This window comes from Artibeus jamaicensis, unplaced genomic scaffold (assembly GCF_021234435.1).
Source record: "Artibeus jamaicensis isolate MK-2021 breed Jamaican fruit bat unplaced genomic scaffold, CSHL_Jam_final contig_519, whole genome shotgun sequence".
NCBI lineage: Eukaryota > Metazoa > Chordata > Mammalia > Chiroptera > Phyllostomidae > Artibeus > Artibeus jamaicensis.
Genome location: NW_026521871.1, coordinates 14,773,557 through 14,795,470, shown reverse-complemented (window position 1 = coordinate 14,795,470; position 21,914 = coordinate 14,773,557). Strand labels below are relative to the sequence as shown.

Genomic DNA, 21,914 nt, shown 5'->3' with positions numbered 1-21,914 from the left:
CCAGAGAGCCAACATATATGGCATAAAGGGCATCCCAAGAACATCAAGATCAAGAAATCCAGGAGACTGCACCAATGAATCTCACAGGTCTCCCACCATAGAAGTCCACACCACAAATTTAGGGAGTCAAATAGATCAATTTAAAAAGCAAAAACAAACAAGAAGAGTCTTACGAGTAATGGGAAAGCAAGGAAACAACCCCCAATAGAAAGAAAAGGAGGAATCCTCAAAAAGATAGCTAAATGAAATAGAGGCAAGTCAGCTATCAGATAATAAGTTCAAAAGAGTGGTTACAAGGAGGTTCAATGAGCTCAGTGAGAATTACCAAAAAGTACAGGGAAACTACAAGGAACTTACTGGGAACTATATCAGCATAAAAAAGGTACAGAAACTAACAATTCCAAGAGGAAGTGAAGGATACAATTTCTGAATTGAAGAACACAGTAGGGGGAAACAAAATCAGGCTAGATGAAGCAGAGGATCAAATCAGTAAGCTGAAAGACAAGGTAGAAAAAAACCTCTCAGAAAGAGCAAGGAAAGGAAAAAAGACTCAAGAAGAATGAAAGGGGTTAAAGGAACTTCAGGACAATATGAAATGAAATAATATTTGTATAATAGGGATACCAGAAAGAGAAGAAGAGGAGCCAGGAATAGAAAACCTGTCTGGAAAAAAATGACAGAAAATTTTTCAAACCTGGAGAGGGGAAAAACCATGTAAGCTCAGGAAACACACAGGGTCTCAATCAAGATGAACCCAAAGTAGCCCACTCTAAGACATCATAATTAAAATGCCACATTTTAAAGACAAACAGAAAATTTTAAAAGCAGCAAGGGAGAAACAACAAGTAACATACAAGGGAATCCTGATAAGACTAGCAGCTGACTTCTTAACACAACACTATAAGCCAGAAGAGAATGGCAAGATATATTCCAAATAATGAAGAGCAATGGCCTGCAACCAAGACTACTCTACCTAGCAAGGCTCTCAAAATGGAAGGCAAAATAAGGAGTTTCCCAGACAAAAGAAGGCCCCCAGACAGAAATAATACATCTCCTTCAAACCAGCATTGCAAGATATGCTAATGGAACTGCTTTAAGTGGAAGAAACATAGTGAGAGAAAAAGGAACACAGGTACAAAGGGAATAAAATGGCAATGAATAGTACCTATCAAATAATAACCTTAAATGTAAATGGACTAAGTGCTCCTATCAAAAGACATAGGGTAGCTGAATGGATAAAAAAACATGACCCACATATATGCTGTCTACAAGAGACCCACCTCAGAACAGAAGAGCTACACAGACTGAAAGTGAGGGTTTGGAAAAAAATATTCCAAGCAGACAGGAGAAAAAAAAAACGGAGTAGCAATGCTTACATCTGACAAAATAGACTTCAAATCAAAGGCCATAAAAAGAGACCCAGAAGGTCACTTCATAATACTCAAGAATCCATCAAGAAGATATAAACACTATAAACATACACATGCAGCCAACATAGGAGCACCCAAATATATAAGGAAAATCTTGGAGAACTTCAAGAAAGATACAGACAGCAACATGCTTATACTAAGAGATTTTAATAGTGCACTATCGAAAATGGATAGATCTTCCAAACTAAACATTAACAAGAATACTGCAGCATTGAACAATGCCCTAGATCAAGTGGACTTATATATATATATATATATATATATATATATATATATATATATATATATAACCTTTCATACCAAAGAAGCAAAATACAAATTCTTTTCAAATACACATGGAACATTCTCAAAGATAGACCAAATGATAAGACACAAAAGAAGCCTCAACAAATTTAAGAAATCTAAAGTCATATCAAGTATTTTCTTGGACCATAAGGTACTAAAATTATAAACCAACCTTAGGGACACACTAAAAAACACTCAAATTCGAAGAGATCAAATAGCATGCTATTAAACAATGAATAGATCAATAATGAGATCAAGGAAAAATCATAAAGTTTCTTGAGAAAAGTAAAATTGAACACACAACAGTCCAAAACTTATGGGACACAGCGAAGGCAGTCCTGAGAGTGAAGTTCATAGCAATATGGGCCTGCCTAAAAAAGATAAACACGTTTCAAATAAACAGCCTAATCCTACATCTTACAAGAACTGGAAGAACAACAACAAACAAAGCCCAGAGTGGGTAGAAGGAAGAAAATAACTAAGATCAGGGCAGAATTAAATGGCATAGACACTAAAAGAATAATTCAAAGGATCAATAAATTCAGGAGCTGGTCCTTTGAAAAGATAAACAAAACTGAAAAGCTTTTAAGCAGACTTATCAAGAAAAAAGAGAGAACCCAAATAAACAAAATCAGAAATGAAGAGGAGAGATTACAACTGATACATTAGAAATACAAAGGATCTTAAGAAAATACTACCAATAATTATATGCCAAGAAATTTGAAAACCTGGGTGGAATGAACACATTTCTAGAAAAAAAATATAATCTTCCAAAACTGAGTAAAGAAGAAGCAGAAAGCCTGACTAGACTGATAACAGCTGGTGAAATTGAAGCAGTAATGAAAAAACTCAAGGCACACAAAAGTCTTGGACTGGACAGTTTCATAGAAGAATTTTATAAGACATTTAAGGAAGAGATAACCCCTATCCTTTACAGACTATTCCAAAAAATCCAAGAAGAAGGTAGACTCCCAAACTCCTTTTAGGAAGCCAGCATCATTCTAATCCCAAAACCAGATAAAGACACTACAAGAAAGAAAACTACAGATCTATATCATTGAGGAACATAGACTTAAAATCCTCAACAAAATATGGCAAACCACATCCAGCAACACAGTGAAAAAATCATACATCATGGTAAAATGGGATTCATTCCAGGGATGCAAGGATGATACAATATTTGCAAATCATTAAATGTAATATATCACATAAACAAAAGAAAAGACAAAAATCACATGATCATAACAATGAATGTTATGTTCTAGAAAAAGCATTTAATAAAGTAAAACATACATTTATGATATAAACACTCAGCAAAATGGGAGTAGAGGAAGCACACCTCAACATAATAAAGGCCATATATGAGAAACCTGCAGCCAACATCAACAGGCAAAAACTAAAATCTTTCCCACTAAGATCAGGAACAAGTCAAGGGTGTGTGCTTTCACCACTGCTATTCAAGATAGTATTGGAAGTCCTAGCCATAGCAATCAAACAAAAAGAAGAGAGAAAAGGCATTCAAATTGGAAAGAAGCAAAACTGCCATTGTCTGAAGATGACATATGTGAGAGTGTACATCAAAAACTCTATAGACTCCATCAAAAAACTAATAAGTAAATTTGGCAAAATAGTAGGATACAAAGCCAATATTCAGAAATTGAAGGCATTTTGTACACCAACAATGAAATATCAGAAACATCAGGGAAAAAATCCCATTTGCTATAACAACAAGAAAAATAAAGTACCTAGGAATAAACCTAACCAAGGAGGTAAAAGAACTTTACTCAGAAAACTACACAATGCTAAAGAAAGAAATTAAGAAAGATACAAACAAATGGAAACATATACCGTGTTTATGGATTAGAAGAATTAACATCATTAAAATGTCCATACCACCCAAAGCAATTTACAGATTCAGTACAATCTCTATTAAAATACCAATGACATATTTGACAGATATAGAATAAACATTTCAAAAAATTATTGGGAACTATAAATGACCCTGAATACTACAGCAATTTTGATAAAGAAGAACAAAGTAGGAGGGATCACAATACCTGACATCAAACTATATTACAAGTCCACTAGAATCAAAAGAGACTGGTACTGGCATAAGAACAGACACAAAGACCAATGGAAGAAAATGGAAAGCCCGGAAATAAACTCAAGTCTCTGTGGTCAATTAATATTTGACAAGGGGGACAGAAGCATAAAATGGAGCAAAAATAGCCTCTTTGATGAATGCTGTTGGGAGAACTAGACAGCTACATGAAAAAAAAAAAAAAGAAACTCAACCAACAACTTACACTATACACAAAAATAAACTCAAGATGGATAAAAGACTTAAATATAAGTTGCAACACCATTACAGTCCTAGAGGAGAACATAGGCAGGAAAATCTTAGATATTCCACACAGCAATATTTTCACTGATATGTCTCCTAGAGAAAGGGACATAAAGAAAAGAAAAAGGAAATGGGATTTCAATAAAATAAAAAGCTTCTGCATAGCTATAGAAAACAGCAGCAAACAAAAAGGGAACCAACTGTTTGGGAAAATATGTTTGCAAATGATACCTCACACAAAGTTTGATTTCCAAAATATATGAAGAACTCACATGACTCCACTCCAGGAACACAAACAACCCAATTTAAAAAGTGGGCAAAAGACCTCAACAGACACTTCTCTAAGGAGGACAAACAGAGGTCCCAGAGACATATGAAAGGATGTTCAGCATCACTAGCCATCAGAGAGATGCTAGTGAAATTAAAACCACAGTGAGATACAACTGCACACCAGTCAGAATGGCCATCATAAACAAATCAACAAAGAAGAGCTGGCAAGATTGTGTAGGAAGGAGAACCCTAGTACGCTGTTGGTGGAAATGCAGAGTGGTAAAACCACTGTGACAAACAGAATAAAATTTACACAGAAAACTAAAAATGGAACTGCCTTTTGACCCAGCTATTCCACTTTTGGGATTATACCCTAAGAATCCTGAAACACCAATTCAAAAGAACCTATGCACCCTAATGTTCATAGCAGCACAATTTACAATAACCAAGTATTGGAAACAACCTAAGTGCCCATCAGGAAATGAGTGGATCAAAGGACTTCTGGCCAAGATGGAGGTGTAGGTGGAAACACTGTGCCTCCTTGCACAACCAACTTTAAAGACAACAAAGTTTTAGTAACAAAAATGCAACCAAAACACAGAAAATTGAATTGTATGGAAGTCCTACAACAACGAACCGTTCAGCCAGACTGGTAAGAGGGGTGGAGCCAGCAGCTGGTGGAGCGGGGTTGTGCAAGAAAAATCAGCCAGACCTTTTCAGGTACGCAGGCAGCGGTTGGCAGATCCCAGGCATGGGGTGGCAATGGGCAGACACAGTGAGGGTGAAAGGCAGCTGCCTGACTGTGGTCAAACATTTGCCCACAGATAAACCAGGTGGAGGAGCAACCAGTGAGAAAGACCCCGAAGGCCCCAGTGGCTTGCAGGAAGCAGCAGAGGGGACCACTATTGCCCCACATACAGCATCACAACCAAGAGACTGGGTCGCCCCACCCCTCATTCCTAACAGGTGCGAACAGACCAAAACATTATGGCTCAAGAACAACTCAAAGCCCCAGAGCCAATAATTCTAAGCTGTGAAGAAATAGCCACACTTTCAGATGCACAGTTCGAAACACTGGTGATCAGGATGCTCACAGAGCTGGTTGATTTTAGTCACAAATTAGAGGAACATATGAAGGCTAAACTAATTGAAATGAAGGGAAATGCACAGGAAAGCAATAGTGATGGAAAGGAAACTGGGACTCAAATCAAGGGAGTGGACCAGAAGGAAGAAAAAAATTAACAAACAGAAAAATATGAAGAAACAAGAATTTAAAAAAATGAGGAGAGGCTTAGAAACCTCCAGGATACCTTTAAACGTTCCAACATCCGAATTGTAGGGGTACCAGAAGGGGAAGAGGAACAGGCTCAAGTAGAAAACTTATTTGAACAAATAATAAAGGATAACTTCCCCAATCTGGCAAAGGAAATAGACTTCCAGGAAATCCAGGAAGCTCAGAGAGTCTCAGAGAAGTTGGACCCAAGAAGGAACACACAAAAGCACATCATAATTACATTAGCCAAGATTAAAATGAAGAAGAGAACCCTAGAAGCAGCAAGAGATAAGGGGACAGTCACCTACAAAGGAGTTCCCATCAGACTGTCAGCTGATTTCTCAAAAGAGACCTTACAGGCAAGAAGGGGCTGGAAAGAAGTATTCCAAGTCGAAAGACCTACAGCCAAGATTGCTCTATCCAGCAAAGTTTTCATTTAGAATGGAAGAACAGATAAAGTGCTTCTCAGATAAAGTCAAATTCAAGGAGTTCATCATCACCAAGCCCTTATTATTTGAAATGTTAAAGGGACTTACCTAAGAAAAAAAAAGATGAAAAAAATGAACAGTGAAAAGACAGCAAATTCACAGTTATCACAACCACACCTAAAACAAAAGCAAACTAAGAGGACAGCTATATCAGGAGTGGAACCATAGAAATGAAGATCACATGGAGGGTTAGCAACAGGGGAGTGGGAAGAGGAGAATGGGGGAGAAGGTACAGAGAATAAGTAGCATAGACAGTAGGTAGAAAATAGACAGGGGGAGGGCAAGAATAATATGGGAAATATAGAATCTAAAGAACTTGAGACACGTGGTCATAAACTAAAGGGGGGAAATGGTGGGGGGAGGGGTGTGCAGGGTGGAGGGGAATGAAGGGGGGAAATAGGCCAACTGTAATGGCATAATCAATAAAATATATTTAAAAAAAGAAAGGTTGGAGGAAAAAGCTGGACCAAGTTGTGGGCATCCTGGATAAAGAATTTGATCTTAAACAAAGCCATCAAAGGGTTTTGAGCAGGGAAGTGACATGAGAAAACCTCCTGTTTTAAAAGGACATTGTAGCTACTAATTTACCAATTGGGGGCAGGAAGAGGGTGTCAAATGTGTGGAGGCCAGGAAACCAGTTAAGAAGTTGTTGCTGTCATCCAATGACAATGAGATAGAGAAGAAAGGGAAGAATAAAAGAAATAATTATTTCACACTCAATTATGATCCCTGTTCCTAACTACCAGCGGTTCTAATTCTGAATAACTCAATTTACAGAGACCAACAGTGGCCCAGAACCAAGTACAAGTCTTTAGCAAAAGACTTACACTAAATAAAATACTGGTCTTAGTTTTAAAAAAAAACTATGGTACATTTACGGAATGGAATTCTATGCAGCAGAAAGAAAGAAGGAGCTCCTATGCTTTACAACAGCATGGATGGAACTGGAGAGCATTATGCTGAATGAAATAAGCTAGGTGGTAAAAGAAAAGTACCATATGATCTCATCTATAAGTAGAACCTAATCAACAATACAAACAAGCAAGTAAAATATATCCAAAGACATTGAAATAAAGAACAAACTGACAGTAACCAGAGGGGAGTAGAGAGGGGTTAACGTGGAGAGAAGAAGGGAAAGGTTGTCAAGGAACATGCGCAAAGGACCCATGTACAAAGCCAAAGGAGTTGGAAGGTGGGGATGGGTGGGGCAGGGGGACTACTGTGGGGGGAAATGGAGACAATTGTACTTGAACAACATTAAAAAGGTAATTAAATTAAATTAAAAAAAGAAAAGTCACCAATACATAATCAACAGCTTAAGTTAAATGTTAATGAAGCTTTATAGGCTTGACAGAAAAAAAATCAGTTTTATCAGTATATATTAAAATAAGGTAATGAAGTACAGAACCTAAAAAAAATTACCTGAAGATCTAGAACCTCTATACTACTCCCATAAAAATAACTTGTTAGTAATTTATTTAAAAAGTCGTCCTTAGAAGAAAGCATTTTCTGTATAACTTTTAGTGTATTGTTTTTGAGCACGATTCAACAAAACTCAAATGAATAACTGCAAGAAGGCCTGCCAAAAGAAAAGCATAGAGTTACATGCTGCAGGAGATAATTGTCCTGCAGGGTGAGTAAGACCCTATACTTGACCTCAAATAAATTAACATTAAATAGAGTGGATGAGTCATGTACAGAACGTAAGAATACTAAAAGGCAAAGGCAAGTACCAAAAGGAACATGTGGGAATTTTTAAGAAAATAAAATATTATTTAACAGATTCAGGAAAGGCTGAAGGGAATAGGAATAAATTCCTTTGTTTTTTGCAAAGGTCCCCTTCTTTCCCTTCTCGTAACAGGAGAGGATGATGTGTCAATTAGAGGGAAATAAGAATAGAGAATCTTCTCTACTCTTTTTGGAGTGGCTGGAAGATTTCCTTACCAGGATGTGGTATAATAGTTTGGGGCACGGCAAAAGTAGATTTATAGTTGTTCATATGAAAAATAATTAACAAATAACAATACAAGAATAAACTGTTACATGTACTCACAACTGTAAACTTACTTTTGCCCACCCCATTTAAGAACTCTTGAGGTCAGATAAATAGGGGTTTAGAAGCCTGGCTTCATCTCTTGCTATGTTTCAAGTTATTTATCTTTTCGACACTTCTGTCTACTTATCTGTAAGATGAGGACGATGAGTGTTTCTCACCTCATCTCACATTTCATATGAGGAATGTGAAAGAACATGATATAAATATGAACAGGGTTAAGGTTGGTGCCTGGCACACAGTAAGTACTCAATGTGGTGTGACAATGATGACAATATTGATGGTGGCAGTGGCAGTATAAAATCATCCCCCCAAACCTGGCTCAGACTGGAAGTACAGTTGAAGAACTGGGTTCAGGGTTCAGGAGGTTTTCATATAAGCAATGTTTGATAAATGTAAGCTGATGTGCCACCTGAGAAAAAAAAAAGGCCATGGATTTGCTCAACTACTTAATAATATTAGTAATAGTAGTAGTCATGGAAGCTAAAATGTATTAAGTGCTTACTATATGCCAAACAATGTGATAATGCTATAGAAGAATTTATTTACTCATTTATTACTCACAACAATGCTATGGAGTAGATCCTAATATAATTTCTTTTTTTCAGGTGTACGGCGAGGCTCAGAGAGTTCACAATAAGCACCTAAGATTATACCTTCATGATGGCAGTGAATTCAAATTCAGTCTGTCTTACTTGTTCTTAATCATGAAACTATACAATTAAACATTTTTCCCTTTGCCTGATTCTCCTGAAGCTTGAATATTTCACTTGGCCCCATGGGTGAGAAAGAGAAAATTCTCCGTCTTTGACCCTGCTTGGCCTCAACATCCAATTTCGCTTCTCAAAACAGGAATGGTTTCAATGGGCAACAATAAATGGTGTGCCCTGGTAAAGCCACCTTAATGACTAGGGTCAAATACCAGTGGAGCAAATGCTGTCATGACTCTCCCCTTGTACAAAAACATGACAAGGATGGGAGTTGGAGAATAATGGAATAAGACATAAGGAAGATAGCAGTGATGATGATGATGATGATGATAATAATAATAACAACAATGACACCGTAATAAATACACCACACAGTGCTCTAAGCATTGTATTAAGTGCATGGCAACTGGAACCTCATTTAACCTTGAAAACAGTTCTATGAGGATGGAATATCATTATGATTATTTTACTGAAGGGAATACTGAGGCCCAGGTAATGAGATAAATAGCCAAAGCTTATGTGGTTAGCAAGTGGAAAGCAGAGATTTAAACTATGCCCAGCACCTAGAGTCTTAACCATTATACCACACTGACTCCTGAAGATAGAGAAATGCCAATAATCTTTCCCCATAACCCATTCCTGCACTCCAAACTTAAATAAATCCAGGACAAAGAGAGAGAAAGCCTGGAGAGTGACAGCTTAGGGAGTGCCAATCATTTCAACGCAATGTTGTTTGCTTGTTAAGATACCGTACAACTCTTGCCCTGGCTGGTGTGGCTCAGTAGATGAGTGTTGGCCAAAGGGCCACTTGTTTGATTCCCAGCTGGGGCACATGCCTGGGTTGTGGGCCAGGTCCCCAGTGGAGAGCACCTCAATAGGCAACCACAAATGTATGCTTCTGTCCCTCTCTTTCTCCCTTCCTCCCCCTTCTCTCTAAAAGTAAATAAATAAAATCTTTTAAAAAGATGCAATTCTTGGGATAACTTTCTCAACTAATTACTAAGAAACAGGAAGCAAAGATTGTACGTCCCTGCTTATGAGGACGGTGGGACAGCATATTTGACACTGGGCTTACATTTTTTCAGAAAATGTAGCCCCAGTAGGCATACACACTATTAGATTGTTTCCCCACCTACCAAATCCAAAAGAAATATATCATTTTCATGTCATTTTTTAATAGTTCCACTGTTCTCATGCCTGTGATTCATCCTCTGGCCTCTTCTTTTCTTTATTTTTGTACAGAAAGATGCTAAATCTGTGCTGAGAAAAGGGTGTGTTAAGTGAGGGAGCCATGGTGCCTCAATGTTTTGTACTTTTTTCATCTTAATTATATTATGCCAACTCTACTGAACTTAATTATAATGAATACAAAATTATGCAATTACCCTCTGTTCTGTTCTTCAGATGCTATATTTTGATAAAATTTACTACATGCTGCTTCTCCTGAACACTAGAAGTAGATGTGTGTTGATATAAAATTTGTTATAATTACAATTAAAATATAGTTTACATAATTATAGTGATAAAATAAAATTATAGATATGCAGAGACAATGCGGTCATTCATTTTTTTTTTAATGTAAGTACATGTTTAGACCAATATCTGGTAGCCAAATGAATGAGGAACAGAATTTTGGTTTAACTACAAAAGATATTTAAGGACTTGCAAATACCTAAATGGAGCTCAAAACCAATGAGATAAAATTTTTACCATCACGTTTTCAATTGCAAAGTGAATGAAAGATGTGAAATCCCTGGTAAAATTATTCAAAGTAGTTACCCATACAGATATTATAAGACAAACACATTACTTTTCCTTGAATGCTGGGACAACTGCTTTAACTTTAATGTATATCAGTGATGCAAATTCTCCACTGAGTCTGATGATGCATGTGTGTATATATAATTGCACTGAACTAGATTGTCCACAATTACTTCTGATTAAAGAGGTACATTATTACAACTAACTTAAACCTTACAAAATGTGGTTATGGCTGCAATTATCAGAGTGAAAGGGAAAAGACTGGAATGTTCAGTCTAAATGTTTGCAGTTATGATGTCTTAACTAAAAATGGGTCATAAAGACTAGTAAAATAATGTGACACCATTTTGCTCAGTTTTAATGTGAATACAAACTAGAGTTGACCCTTAATTAACTCAGATCTGAGCTGCATGTTTTCACTTATATGCAGATGTTTTTCAATAAACAGACAGTCAACCCTTTGTATCTAGGGCTTTTACATTTGCAGACCAACTGTGGATAAAAACAATATTTTTGATCTGTGATTGAAAGTTCACAGAGATGAAGAGCTGACTATATTTATTTTTCTACACCATTTTATATACAGGACTTGATCATCCATGGATTTGGGTATTTGTGAGGTCCTGGAACAAATCTCCCACAGCATTAAGGGACCACTGAGTTTTTGAGGAGTCAGAAGTTATATGTGTATTTAGGACTGTGCAAGAGGGTCAGTGCCTCTAAACTACATGTTGTCAAGGGTTAATTGACAACATATACAGGATTTTTCCATTTCAGACCATTATTTTTAGCTAACTGTTTATTAAATTTTTTGAGAACACAGTGTTAAATCATATTATTTAATTTAATCTTTATAATGACACTTCCAAGTAATCATTCTTAATATTGTTATTTTATTAAAATGTATCTTTAGACTAGACCTTTCTTCAGAACTGCAGACTGGCACATACAACTGATATTTAACATCTCTAATTGGATCTCAAAAAAACATCTCAAATTATATGTCGCCAGAACTAATCTTTAGTCTCCTAAATGTGTTTCTTCTTAAGCTTTTTCCATCTAAGGTGATATTAACCTCAATATTCCAGTGGCTCAGTCCCCAAATCTTGTATTTATTTGCCCTTGCCCCCTTTCTTCCTTTCACGACTCACATTCAATTCCTAAGAAATGCTGTCACAACTTTCTGAAGTTGCCACTTCTTGAAACATCTGCTGCTAACATACTAGCTCAAGTCACCAACATCTATCTTATAGACATCAGTAATCTCTTCAGATTCTGATTCCACTCATTCTCCCTATCCTCAATACCACAGATAGTTTTATTATTTTAAAACAAAAGACAAATCGTGGAGCCCCTGTGCTAAAATCCTACCACTGGTTGGATTACTCTTCAGTGCTCCAGATTCCTTTCCTTATCCCATAGTACTCATCAAATTCTAATGTACCATCAGACTTATTTACTCTTATCTGTTCCTACATGGCAGTGTAACCTGAGAGGAGAGAGGGCAGAAGTGAGAGGAGAGAGGGAGACAGAGACAGAGGGAAGGAAGGAAGGGAGGAAGGGAGGAGGGAGGGAGGGAGGGAGGGAGGGAGGGAGGGAGGGAGGGAGGGAGGGAGGGGAGAAAAGAAAAGAAAAAAGGAAGGAAGGAAGGGAGGGAGGGAGGGAGGGAGGGAGGGAGGGAGGGAGGGAGGGAGGGAGGAAGAAGAAAAGAAAGGAAGGAAAAGAAAAAGAGAAAGACTTGTCTATTTTATTTACTGATAGGTACTAACGTAGAGCAGTACATATGGGGGTACTTAAAAATATTTCTGGGAAAAATATAAATGACAAAACGAGTAGTAAAGACAAAAAAGTATAAATAACTTCTTCAAGGTTCTGTAGCTGGAAAAGGATCACAATGGAATTCAAACTGGGGGCTGGCTAGCTTCAAGGCCCACTGCTCTCAGCCTCCTTGCTGTCTTGGGTCTATGAACTTCATGACTGATTTCAGCAATACAATGGGAACTCTCATTCTGTTAAGTAGTATCATTAAAATAAATAAACAAACAAACAAATAAATACACAGAAAAGTGAAATTTGGCATAAATTATAATGGTAATTTAACAGCAAATTTAGCAATACTGACATTTAAGCAACAGTGACATTTAGTGATAGCATAATAATAATAAAATAACAACTTTTAAATGAACTGAACACTCATCACATGCTAGACTTGGCACGAGCATGTTTCCAAGCATGTTTTGTGCAGTTCTTACAAATATTCAATCAAGAAAGTACATTTTTATTATCCGCATTTCAAAGATAAGGAAATTAATGAGAGAGGAGTGGTACCTGTTTGATCACAGTCATACACGTAATAAGCAATAAGTGTACATTTAAATTCAGGTCTAACTCCAGAATTTTACTCTTAAGCCATACATAAAAATTCTGATAAATCCTTTGATAAAAGTGTGTTTTTTACTAGAAAACACCTTACATTATGTCTTCCTATGCTAATACCTTCAGACCATAATCTACTTTAAAGCATGATTAAAAGGTTTAAATACTACTTTAGTAAATTTAAATATTTACATCTAAACAATAATGCAGAAAAGCAGGCTGAGCCCTTCCATGTGCCTTTCTTGTTGTCTCCTATCAAGACCAAGAGAAAAAAAACAGCAGACACTCAATGGAGATGGAGAATTCTGTAAATGATCAATTATAAAACTATTACACTGCAGCACTGTTATAGCAACAGGAAAAATAATCCATTAAACTTAAAATTCTTTTACTCCTCACTCTGCAGCCCACACAAACACTAATGTTGCATTTATTAGGATGTATTTCACGTGCTCTATCAACTTGACTTACAGCAATTGTATTAATACAGTCCTCTCACTTTGCACATATATCTGAATGATGGATTTCCCCACTTGAGGTCTATAGAAAAAGTGGAGTGAATGAAATAAAGTTTAGGAAGAGCCATCATAATCCATAATAATGGACATTGAATCAGGACAAAGAGAGACATCTTTTCTCATTTATTTGAATGAAAAGTCTACTATATATTTATTGCCTGCATACAGGGATACCTGTTGAATGATGAAGAACAAACTTATTTGGAGCTGGGGATTTGTATGCTCAAGTTTCTATGGATTCACAGATTTAATCTTGTTTTAGAACTGAAAATATTATATCTTTCTGTAAACAGATGTGGTTAAGCAATCAGCTTCTTTGATGTCTTTAAGCCACTATAATTCCAGGGTAGACACATCTATAATCACTTTAAGCATTTCTACATTTGTACAACAACTAAGCAGTATGGTTAGTGGTTAATAACTTGGATATTGTCAGACAAATCTAAGTTTGAAACTAGACTTTGACACCTGTGATGTGAGTTTGAGTTATAAGAATCACTTGCTTCAACTGCACAATAGAGATGAAAATACGCATTTGCAGGAGTATTGTAAAGACTAAATGAGATGAGGTATTTATAGTACATCACATAGTGAGGACTCAGATTATTATTATTATGGTCACTAGTATTCTTAAAAAGAAGTTAGAACTTCTGATCTCCTAACATAAGGTATGTATCCTGTGTCATTGTAATATCATATTTTTTTTTATTTTTGATTTTATAATCTCTAACCAAAAACATTTAGTATTAGATATAATTGAAAAGAGGTTACTTGCCAAACATGGAAATAACTTAATATTAAGTGTGTTGGCCTAGTACTGTTCTCAGATAAATATTTACCTATAAAAATGATATACTTCTGTTTTTATTAAGTGCATAAAACATTATTTACTGGGCTAATTGACCAAAGTCCATGAATTAATTAGTCTGACTATGTGTTGCATAAATATCCTTTTAAATAATAAACATATGTGCATTTTAGTTGTTAGAAAAATGTGTTTATACCTGTTCTTTTTTGCCTTTTTAAAGTAAAAGGGGATGAGAAGTAGAGTTAGGCCTGATGCTTACTGTCAACTGACCCAGGAGTTTAATGTACTTTGTAGTCCATTATGCCATGAAAACGCTGCTGTGCCCTGGGGATATCAACACAAGATTTGCTTTAATGAAAGAAACCAAGAATGATTCTAAGGCTTCCAAACAGAAGACTTAGAGGCTAGAGTTTACATCAGAAAGTGCTCGCTGTCTCTCTCAACTGCAACAAGATGGGAAAAATGTGAAAAGAACTAAAACCGTAAATGTTAGGAAAAGTGGGGAAGGATGCATAGTTGTGAATATCCCAAACCTGGGCTAGAAGAATGATATTTAAAGTAAAGAAGATATCACGTGTTATTATTCACTTGAATTCCAGTCAGTGGACCTTACATAAATGTAGGAAATAGGCTGTTGTAGCTCTGACACTTTCGATTGCTTTCAATACGGCTAAAAGAAAATTTTAAGGAAAACAAAAAAGCAAGTGCTACAAATTGGAAGTTCAGGGATGCAGTTGGAGTTCTTTGGATTTAGGAGGTCCAGAATCCCCGTAGAGCTCTGGCCCTCTCCATCACTCAGCCCCACTTACCCAGCATGACCTTTTCCCCCCACAGAATCTCTTCTTGTGTTGGATGACCACAGGAAGTTCTGAAGTTACATTTCCACAGCTTAGAAATTCCAGAAAGAAGTGACAATTTCTCCATTTCTCTTTGACAGAAAAGTTTGTGGGGAGGATTCTGACAGGCCAAGCCAAGGCCAGATGCCTAGAGTTGAACCAATCATACCTGGGGCCACGGAGGAGGCCCTGTGTTTTCCAAAAGAAAAGCCTGTTGTTTTGCAGGATAAAAGGGTATAGGACACGAAATAATGTAAGCTATATCTGCTACTCCGTCATTCTCACTCCCTGCCCCATGTCATAACCATGCAGTCAGGTGACCTAGGCAGTCATTTTCCTCATCACTAGCCTTAGTATGTATCACTGAGGAGCACACTGACAAACAAATAAGGAAAAAGTCTAAATATGGGAAAGCAGTCACTAAGATGGTTCTGTGAAAATATATTCTTAAAATGGTCCCTCAAACTCACTCAAATGTTCAAGGTGGGAGATGGAAATACAACATTATAGGATTTGACAAGAGCAGGTTTTATCCAACCTAAACTGCTACACAAAGATATCGGAGACTCCTAAGATACTACATTTTTTTAAAGAAAAAAAATCAGATGAGAAAAATAAGGCCTATAAAAATTAAGTGACTTTATTAGGGTAACAAAGTTAATTAATGTGCAGGATTGAGACTAGAGTATACTTTGTGTAATCTGGCTACAGTCTTTTAAATCCATGACTAAACCTATGTATGTAAAAAATAGAGCACTTGTGATTTGTTAAACTCTAAATATTTTCAAAGTTGAATTAGAGACATCCACTATTTCAATGATTGTTAAAGAAAAAATGCCCAAGACATCCTGATTATATGAGTATGTACAGATAAAATACACATGGGGGTATCTTCAAATATAGTATGTGCTTATATCTTATCCTTCCCTCTCTGCTTTTTAAAAATGTCCCTTTAAAAATTGCCCACTCGCCATCTGTTAGGTAAATTTCCTGAAACACAGTAAATGTGGAGGCAGAGATTGTTATAGAGATTATTCTAAATGGCACCGACATCTATATTTATGAAATTTTAAAAAGAGTAGGTTAGAGTTGCTTTAAAAGAAAACACACAATAGTAATACCATACCATACCAGGTGCCCAGTTCTATCCAATTACATAAGATAGATAGGGAGATAGATAACTAGATAGATAGATAGATAGATAGATAGATAAGAAAAAGAAAGAACACTAGACACTTATATATAAAATGTCCCCAAAGCTTGAGATAGTATTCAAGCTTCAATGGACAGAAAGAAAACATTTACAAATTTACAAATGTATTTCATTTATGGTGTAAGGTCCATGGGTTTAAATTTGTGATATGCTCCAACAAAGGTCAAGTGGACCAGTTTTTCCATCTAGTTGCGTTTGATGGAACAAGACAGAAGCAGATGCCACTCAATTCCAAGTCTACAGCTCAGACTATGACACTACACTGAAATATTGTTCATTCAGAGTCAGGATGTAGCATTTGCTCTCGAGTCAAAAACAGAGAAGCTTGAATAAAAACATTCCCATTACTTTCTACTATAATATATCTTACTTTTAGCCCATAAAACAGTGGTCAGGGGATTTAGCCTCTGGTTACAATATTATATAAGCTCTTCGCATTTAGCCATCCCCACTGTGTAATTATTTTTTAAATATATTTCTTACAGTTGATATTAATCTACACTTAATCTTTCTTAGCATTAGAGAGTGTTTTTTATATAGGTTCGGAAACAATGCTCCAGCAATTCCTCCCCGATGGTTCTTTGAGGCTGAAAATGGAGCAGGGCAGCAGGTATAGGACTGAATTACAGTTGGCAGAATCCTGGCCACACACTAATTTCATTAGGCCTCAAATTCCTGGATTTGAAAGACTCACTGAATATGATTCCTGTCCTTTGACATGTCACTTACTAACCAATTCAGTGTGCAGAAAGAGGAGAGAGAGAGAGAGAGAGAGAGAGAGAGAGAGAGAGAGAGAGAGAGAGAGAGAGAGAGAGAGAAAGGACTTGCCTAGCTTATATCTTTGGTTTGGAACACCAGCAGGCAAGTGAGAATTTGAAGTCATAGACACTATTTACATGTGAGTGGACATTCTTGCCTAGGTCCTAAATGTCAGCAATGAACTTCATTCCAGGCTTCGCTGACAGCAGCAGCATTGGTTATATCTATTATTATCTCATTACTCCCTCCTGCCCCCCAAGGGCTTAGCAGCCCCCATTTAAGTCACTAAGTCATTCCTTCCTCAAGCCTAGCAGTTTATCTCACCATACATTTTTGTCTCAAATTATAGGTTTGGTATTGTCCCCACAGCAACCCATAGGGACTGGGGAAAAGAGAACTTGAAACTTTGGAGAGCTAGGAATTCAATCATTTAGAGGAGTTTCTTTTTTGTAGGACAATCTTAATTGAGCTGAACCTAGCATCCCAAGAGAAGATTCACCTACTGTTCTCCTCTCCCTAAATTGACTGTGTCTTTAAACAATGGGTCTCTATGCCTCTATTCTCCCTATTCATTTGGAAGCTTTACACAGTCTGGGAACCTGGGGGTTTGAGTGCATGCCAGGAGCCTCTAAGATCACATGCATACAAGGCTGCTATATATTCCAATGTGGGCAATCATTAACCGATGCCCACACCACTGGTTATATCCAGCTTGCAGCATGGTCTACAGTTGGTGCATTCCTCCCACCACCAGCCTCTTCTCAATAAATGCAGGTGGAAACTGGAGGCTTCTTTTCTCCTCAGCTGTTCAATCCAACATGAATATCTGCAATTTGCAAATTAGAGGAAAATGACAGTTTTCTCTGAATGGCTTTGCTCCCAACCCACACTGCTAACGCTAACATTCGGTTCCTTTCCTTCCCAGCCCTGGGAATTGGGAACTAAGCGTAAGGCAAGCTCTTTCTTTCCTCACAAGTGTCTCAGATTCACACACCAGAAGAGGAATCAGCTCCCCCTGGACTCTTTTTCAGCACAGTCCTTCAACCTCGTCTGCAATCTCTCTCTTGACTTTAACATTTCACTCTTTTTTTCTGACAGACCCATCTGCAGTACTGCCATGCTCTGAGCAAAGCCAGAAACAGACAGCAAAATAATCTAAAAATGCTAAACACCAAACATACCTTCAACCCCCAGGGTTCTGAAAAAACATGTGATTTGCCCCAGGGGCTCTCAGGTGATTTCTGACCTCATCCTCACCCTCAGCACTGCCCCCTCAAGTTGTCTAGCTTTAAGTTCAGGGATTAACGGAAGCACTTCTGGGTTTTGCTTTCAACAACTCAAGCTCTTCCTGAAAGTGTCAAGTCAGAGTGAAGGCTGACTAGGTCCAAAGCACTTTTGGGTTTGCACACATCTAGTGATCTCCAAAATGGCACACTCAGGAGGTGTTAGGGGGGCTCAGGTGTCCAGAGGCCATACCAGGCTGCAGCCATGAAAGGCACCCCTCCCTTTGGCGCAAAAACAAACTTCACTCTCCTGGGAGCTGACATGGTGACAGCTTGACTCTCAAGATGAGTCCCCTCCAGAAACCCGACACCCTCAGGGAAAGCACTTGAGAGAGAGGCAGTTCTTCACTAGGGGAGGATAAGGGCACCAGAGTCAGCCAGAGTCAGCCAGAACATCTGGGGAAGAGGGATTAATTGGGTTTGGGTACTACCAAGCAGGGAGAGAGCTGTGCATTAGGAAGGGATCATCTCAACACACAGATGAACACAAAACTTGTAGGTGGGGGTTGAGAAGGAGAAGAGAAGCAGATGTTGAACGGGAGGGAAGATAGAGAAAAAAACAAAGCAGGGAGAAAGAGAAGAGAAGGGTACATAAAGAGGAACATGGAGAAGGGAAACCACAATCACCCAGACCCTGAAACTCAATTTCTTAACCCCTAAAGCCATCCATTTATACCCAAGGCGGCACAGGAGCCACGGGGCAGAGTCTGCAGGAGCTGCCGGCTGGGGAGCACTGCGGTAGAACCCACCGCTCAGCTGCCCCATCCGCCTTCTTCCAATTTCGCGGTGGCCCTTGGGCACCCAGAGCCCGGGGACACCCGGCCTTGCTCTGCGCACCCCATTCACTGCCTTTCTCCAGGAGCCTCCCCGTCCGGCTCCGGGATCCCAGAAGAAGAGAATTAGGGTTGGGGGGGTGCAAAGGGAGGTCTTGGGAAAGGACGGGCGGAGGGAGGAGGCAAAGAAAGCGATTTTGTTTCGCAGTTCGCATGAGCTCATCTCTGGCTCTGAAGTGGCAGGACTAGAAAGCTCATCGCCCAGCTCCTGCCAGTAGCTGGGACTGCAAATGTCATTTAGACCATGCAAACATTTGCTCACAGCGAATCACGGCGGGGGGGGGGTCACGTCTGCAGGTGGCATCTCCCCACTTGGGGAGCGTCCCCACGCCCTCGTGGAGACAGGCTACAGGTCGGGGGAAATCCAACCCAAGAGAGGTGGGCAATTAGCATCCACATATAGATGAAGACCTAGCCCTCGGTTTAAGTACTGCCTCCCTAAACTCTTCTCCAAATTTTCCAGGGGAGCTGCGGCTTGCCAGGCGACTTGGGACTGGGAAGCTGGGGAGTTGAGAAATGCCCAGGTTCGAGGCTTCTTATTTTTCATAGTCCATGCGCCTGGCCGGCTCTCACGGGATTCCGGCACTTTTACAAGCCTGTTTTTGGACCATATTTCACTCTAATGCAAACCCATTTAAATCATCGCCTTGTTTTTCGCAGATTGCTTCTTGTAAATGGGGCCATAAATCCAGGATGTCAAGCCGGGTGGAGTGAAGCGCGGACAGGGGAGAGATGGAAGGGAAAAGAACCAAGCAGGGAAGGTACCTCCTTGGGTGGGGTGGACGGGATTCGTCGGGATCTCCTGGGTGGAAATGCGTGAAGGCTGACCTGACCCTGCACCCCTGGAGTCAAAACCAGCTTTTTAGAATACAGAGCGCGGGAAGTAAGGAGCACTTTACCCCTGAGGAAGCGCCCCCCCTACCTGGAAAAGCCTCAGGATGTTGGCTACCATGATGGAGACCGAACTCCCTGAAGCCCCAATCACTCCGACTACTTTCTCCGGCTTGACAAAAACCGGAGGCTCGCCGTTGGTGCAGCGCACATCGGACGTATCCTTCTGAATCAGCGCCTGGACAAAAGTGAGCGACTGTTCGAGCGCGTAAGTGTCCCTGGAACAAGTGTCCAGGATCCGCGCGCCCAGCGTAACGTTGGGCAGCAGGTTGGGATCGCTGTTGATCTGGTCCAGGGCGTAGAGCATTGCTTCCAGCCTGTGGATACCGTTCTCCCTCTTGATGTCGCCGCAAGGGACTCCGCTGGGACCCTTGGCATGCACTGGGAACAGCCCCCCGAGGGTGACGTCCCCCTCGATCCGGATGGAGTGCGGGGCGTACATCTCCTGGCCGCGCGCCGCCGCCGCCAGCGCGCACAGGAGCACCTCCAGCACGCAGCAGGGGAACTTCATCAAAGTCAGGACGCGGAGCAGCTTCCCCAGCTGGACCATGCTGCTCCGGCTGCTGCGGTGGCGTTGGCGGCGGCGGCGCCGGAAGGGACCGTGGTGGGATCACCGGGGTCCAGGCCCCTCGGGGTAAGCTTCTGCGGGGAAGCCCAGGAGTTCCTGCCCGCACTGAGGGTGAGGGAGAGGAGGCGGGAGAGTGTAGGGGGTCCCGCGGCGCCAGCCAGCTTGGGGCGCCGTGCGCTCTGGGTTCGCCGGCCGGCGCTCCGCGCTGGCGCTCTCCGACTAGCTGCTCGCGCTCTTCAACAGCCCAGCACTGGGGAGAGGGCACGGATTGCTATCGCTTTAAATGGTCGTTCGGCTCCCTCTCCTCCTCCTCCCACTCTCTCCCTCCCTCGCTAGTTCTCAGTCTCTCCCCACCCTTCCCAGCGCCCGCCCTCCCCACTGGTTTGCATCATCACGCAGGGAGGGGCTGCGTGCTGAGTAAGGGGGGCGTGGGTGGCGGTGGGGGGGGGGGGTTGTGGAGGAGTGCCGGCGATTGGGAGTTTCTAGGTCCCCAGGGAATCTAAGGATTGCTGGTCGCCTGCGAGGGATGAGCTCTTGCCCCCATCTCTCTGTAGACTCCTCTTGATCACCCGCCTGCGCCCACACACACACACGAGTGGCGTCAGCCCTGAGATGGGGCCGGGATGTCTGGTGCTGACAGCTCCCAACCCTGAGGTCCGAAGCCCCGGCTGTCAGCTCCGGGAGAACGCCAGGGTGTCGCAAGGTGGAGAAACCAGTGATGGAGATCAAGGGAAGACCCTCTCTACTGCTGATCCGTCTCTGCCAGTTTCTCTCAAGAAAAAAACGAACCTACCCACAGGACCCTGATTCATGACTTACAGAACCTTTACTCAGGCCAAGGAACTGGACGGCCTGTAGGAAAACACGCCGACAAGAAACGTTAGGAATGGAACTACTATATTCTTGGTCCTCAGGGTTTACAGGGACCAGAGCCAGATGAACTAACCGAAGTCGCTACTAAATCTGTGGTGGAAGCCTCACACTTGCCCCTATCCTTCATTTCGTCTCAAGAGATGGAGCGACCAAAAACTCTACAGAGCTCACTTTCTTCTCTGGTGCTGACAGGTGTAAGGCTCCCTCCTACCCATTTCCAGAGATGCTTCTGGGCCGGTGACAGGTTTTCCAGGGCAGGAAACAGCAGAAAAGAGGTGCTAGTAGGAGGAAGAAAGAGAAGCAGACAGAAATCTCAGTGATTCTGTGTGCCTTTCTCTCTTT

At 40.3% G+C, this 21,914-nt stretch overlaps 1 protein-coding gene across 1 annotated transcript in view; it reads right to left on the bottom strand.

Annotated features, from left to right (window-relative positions):
• Positions 1–20,681, bottom strand: part of GRM7 (glutamate metabotropic receptor 7) — a 910,314-nt gene extending 889,633 nt beyond the window's left edge. The window contains exon 1 of the mRNA XM_037134730.2: positions 20,163–20,681. Coding sequence (XP_036990625.2) covers positions 20,163–20,681 — 519 coding nt within the window. The remainder of the gene's footprint in view (positions 1–20,162) is intronic.
• Between the last annotated feature and the right edge of the window lie 1,233 nt (positions 20,682–21,914).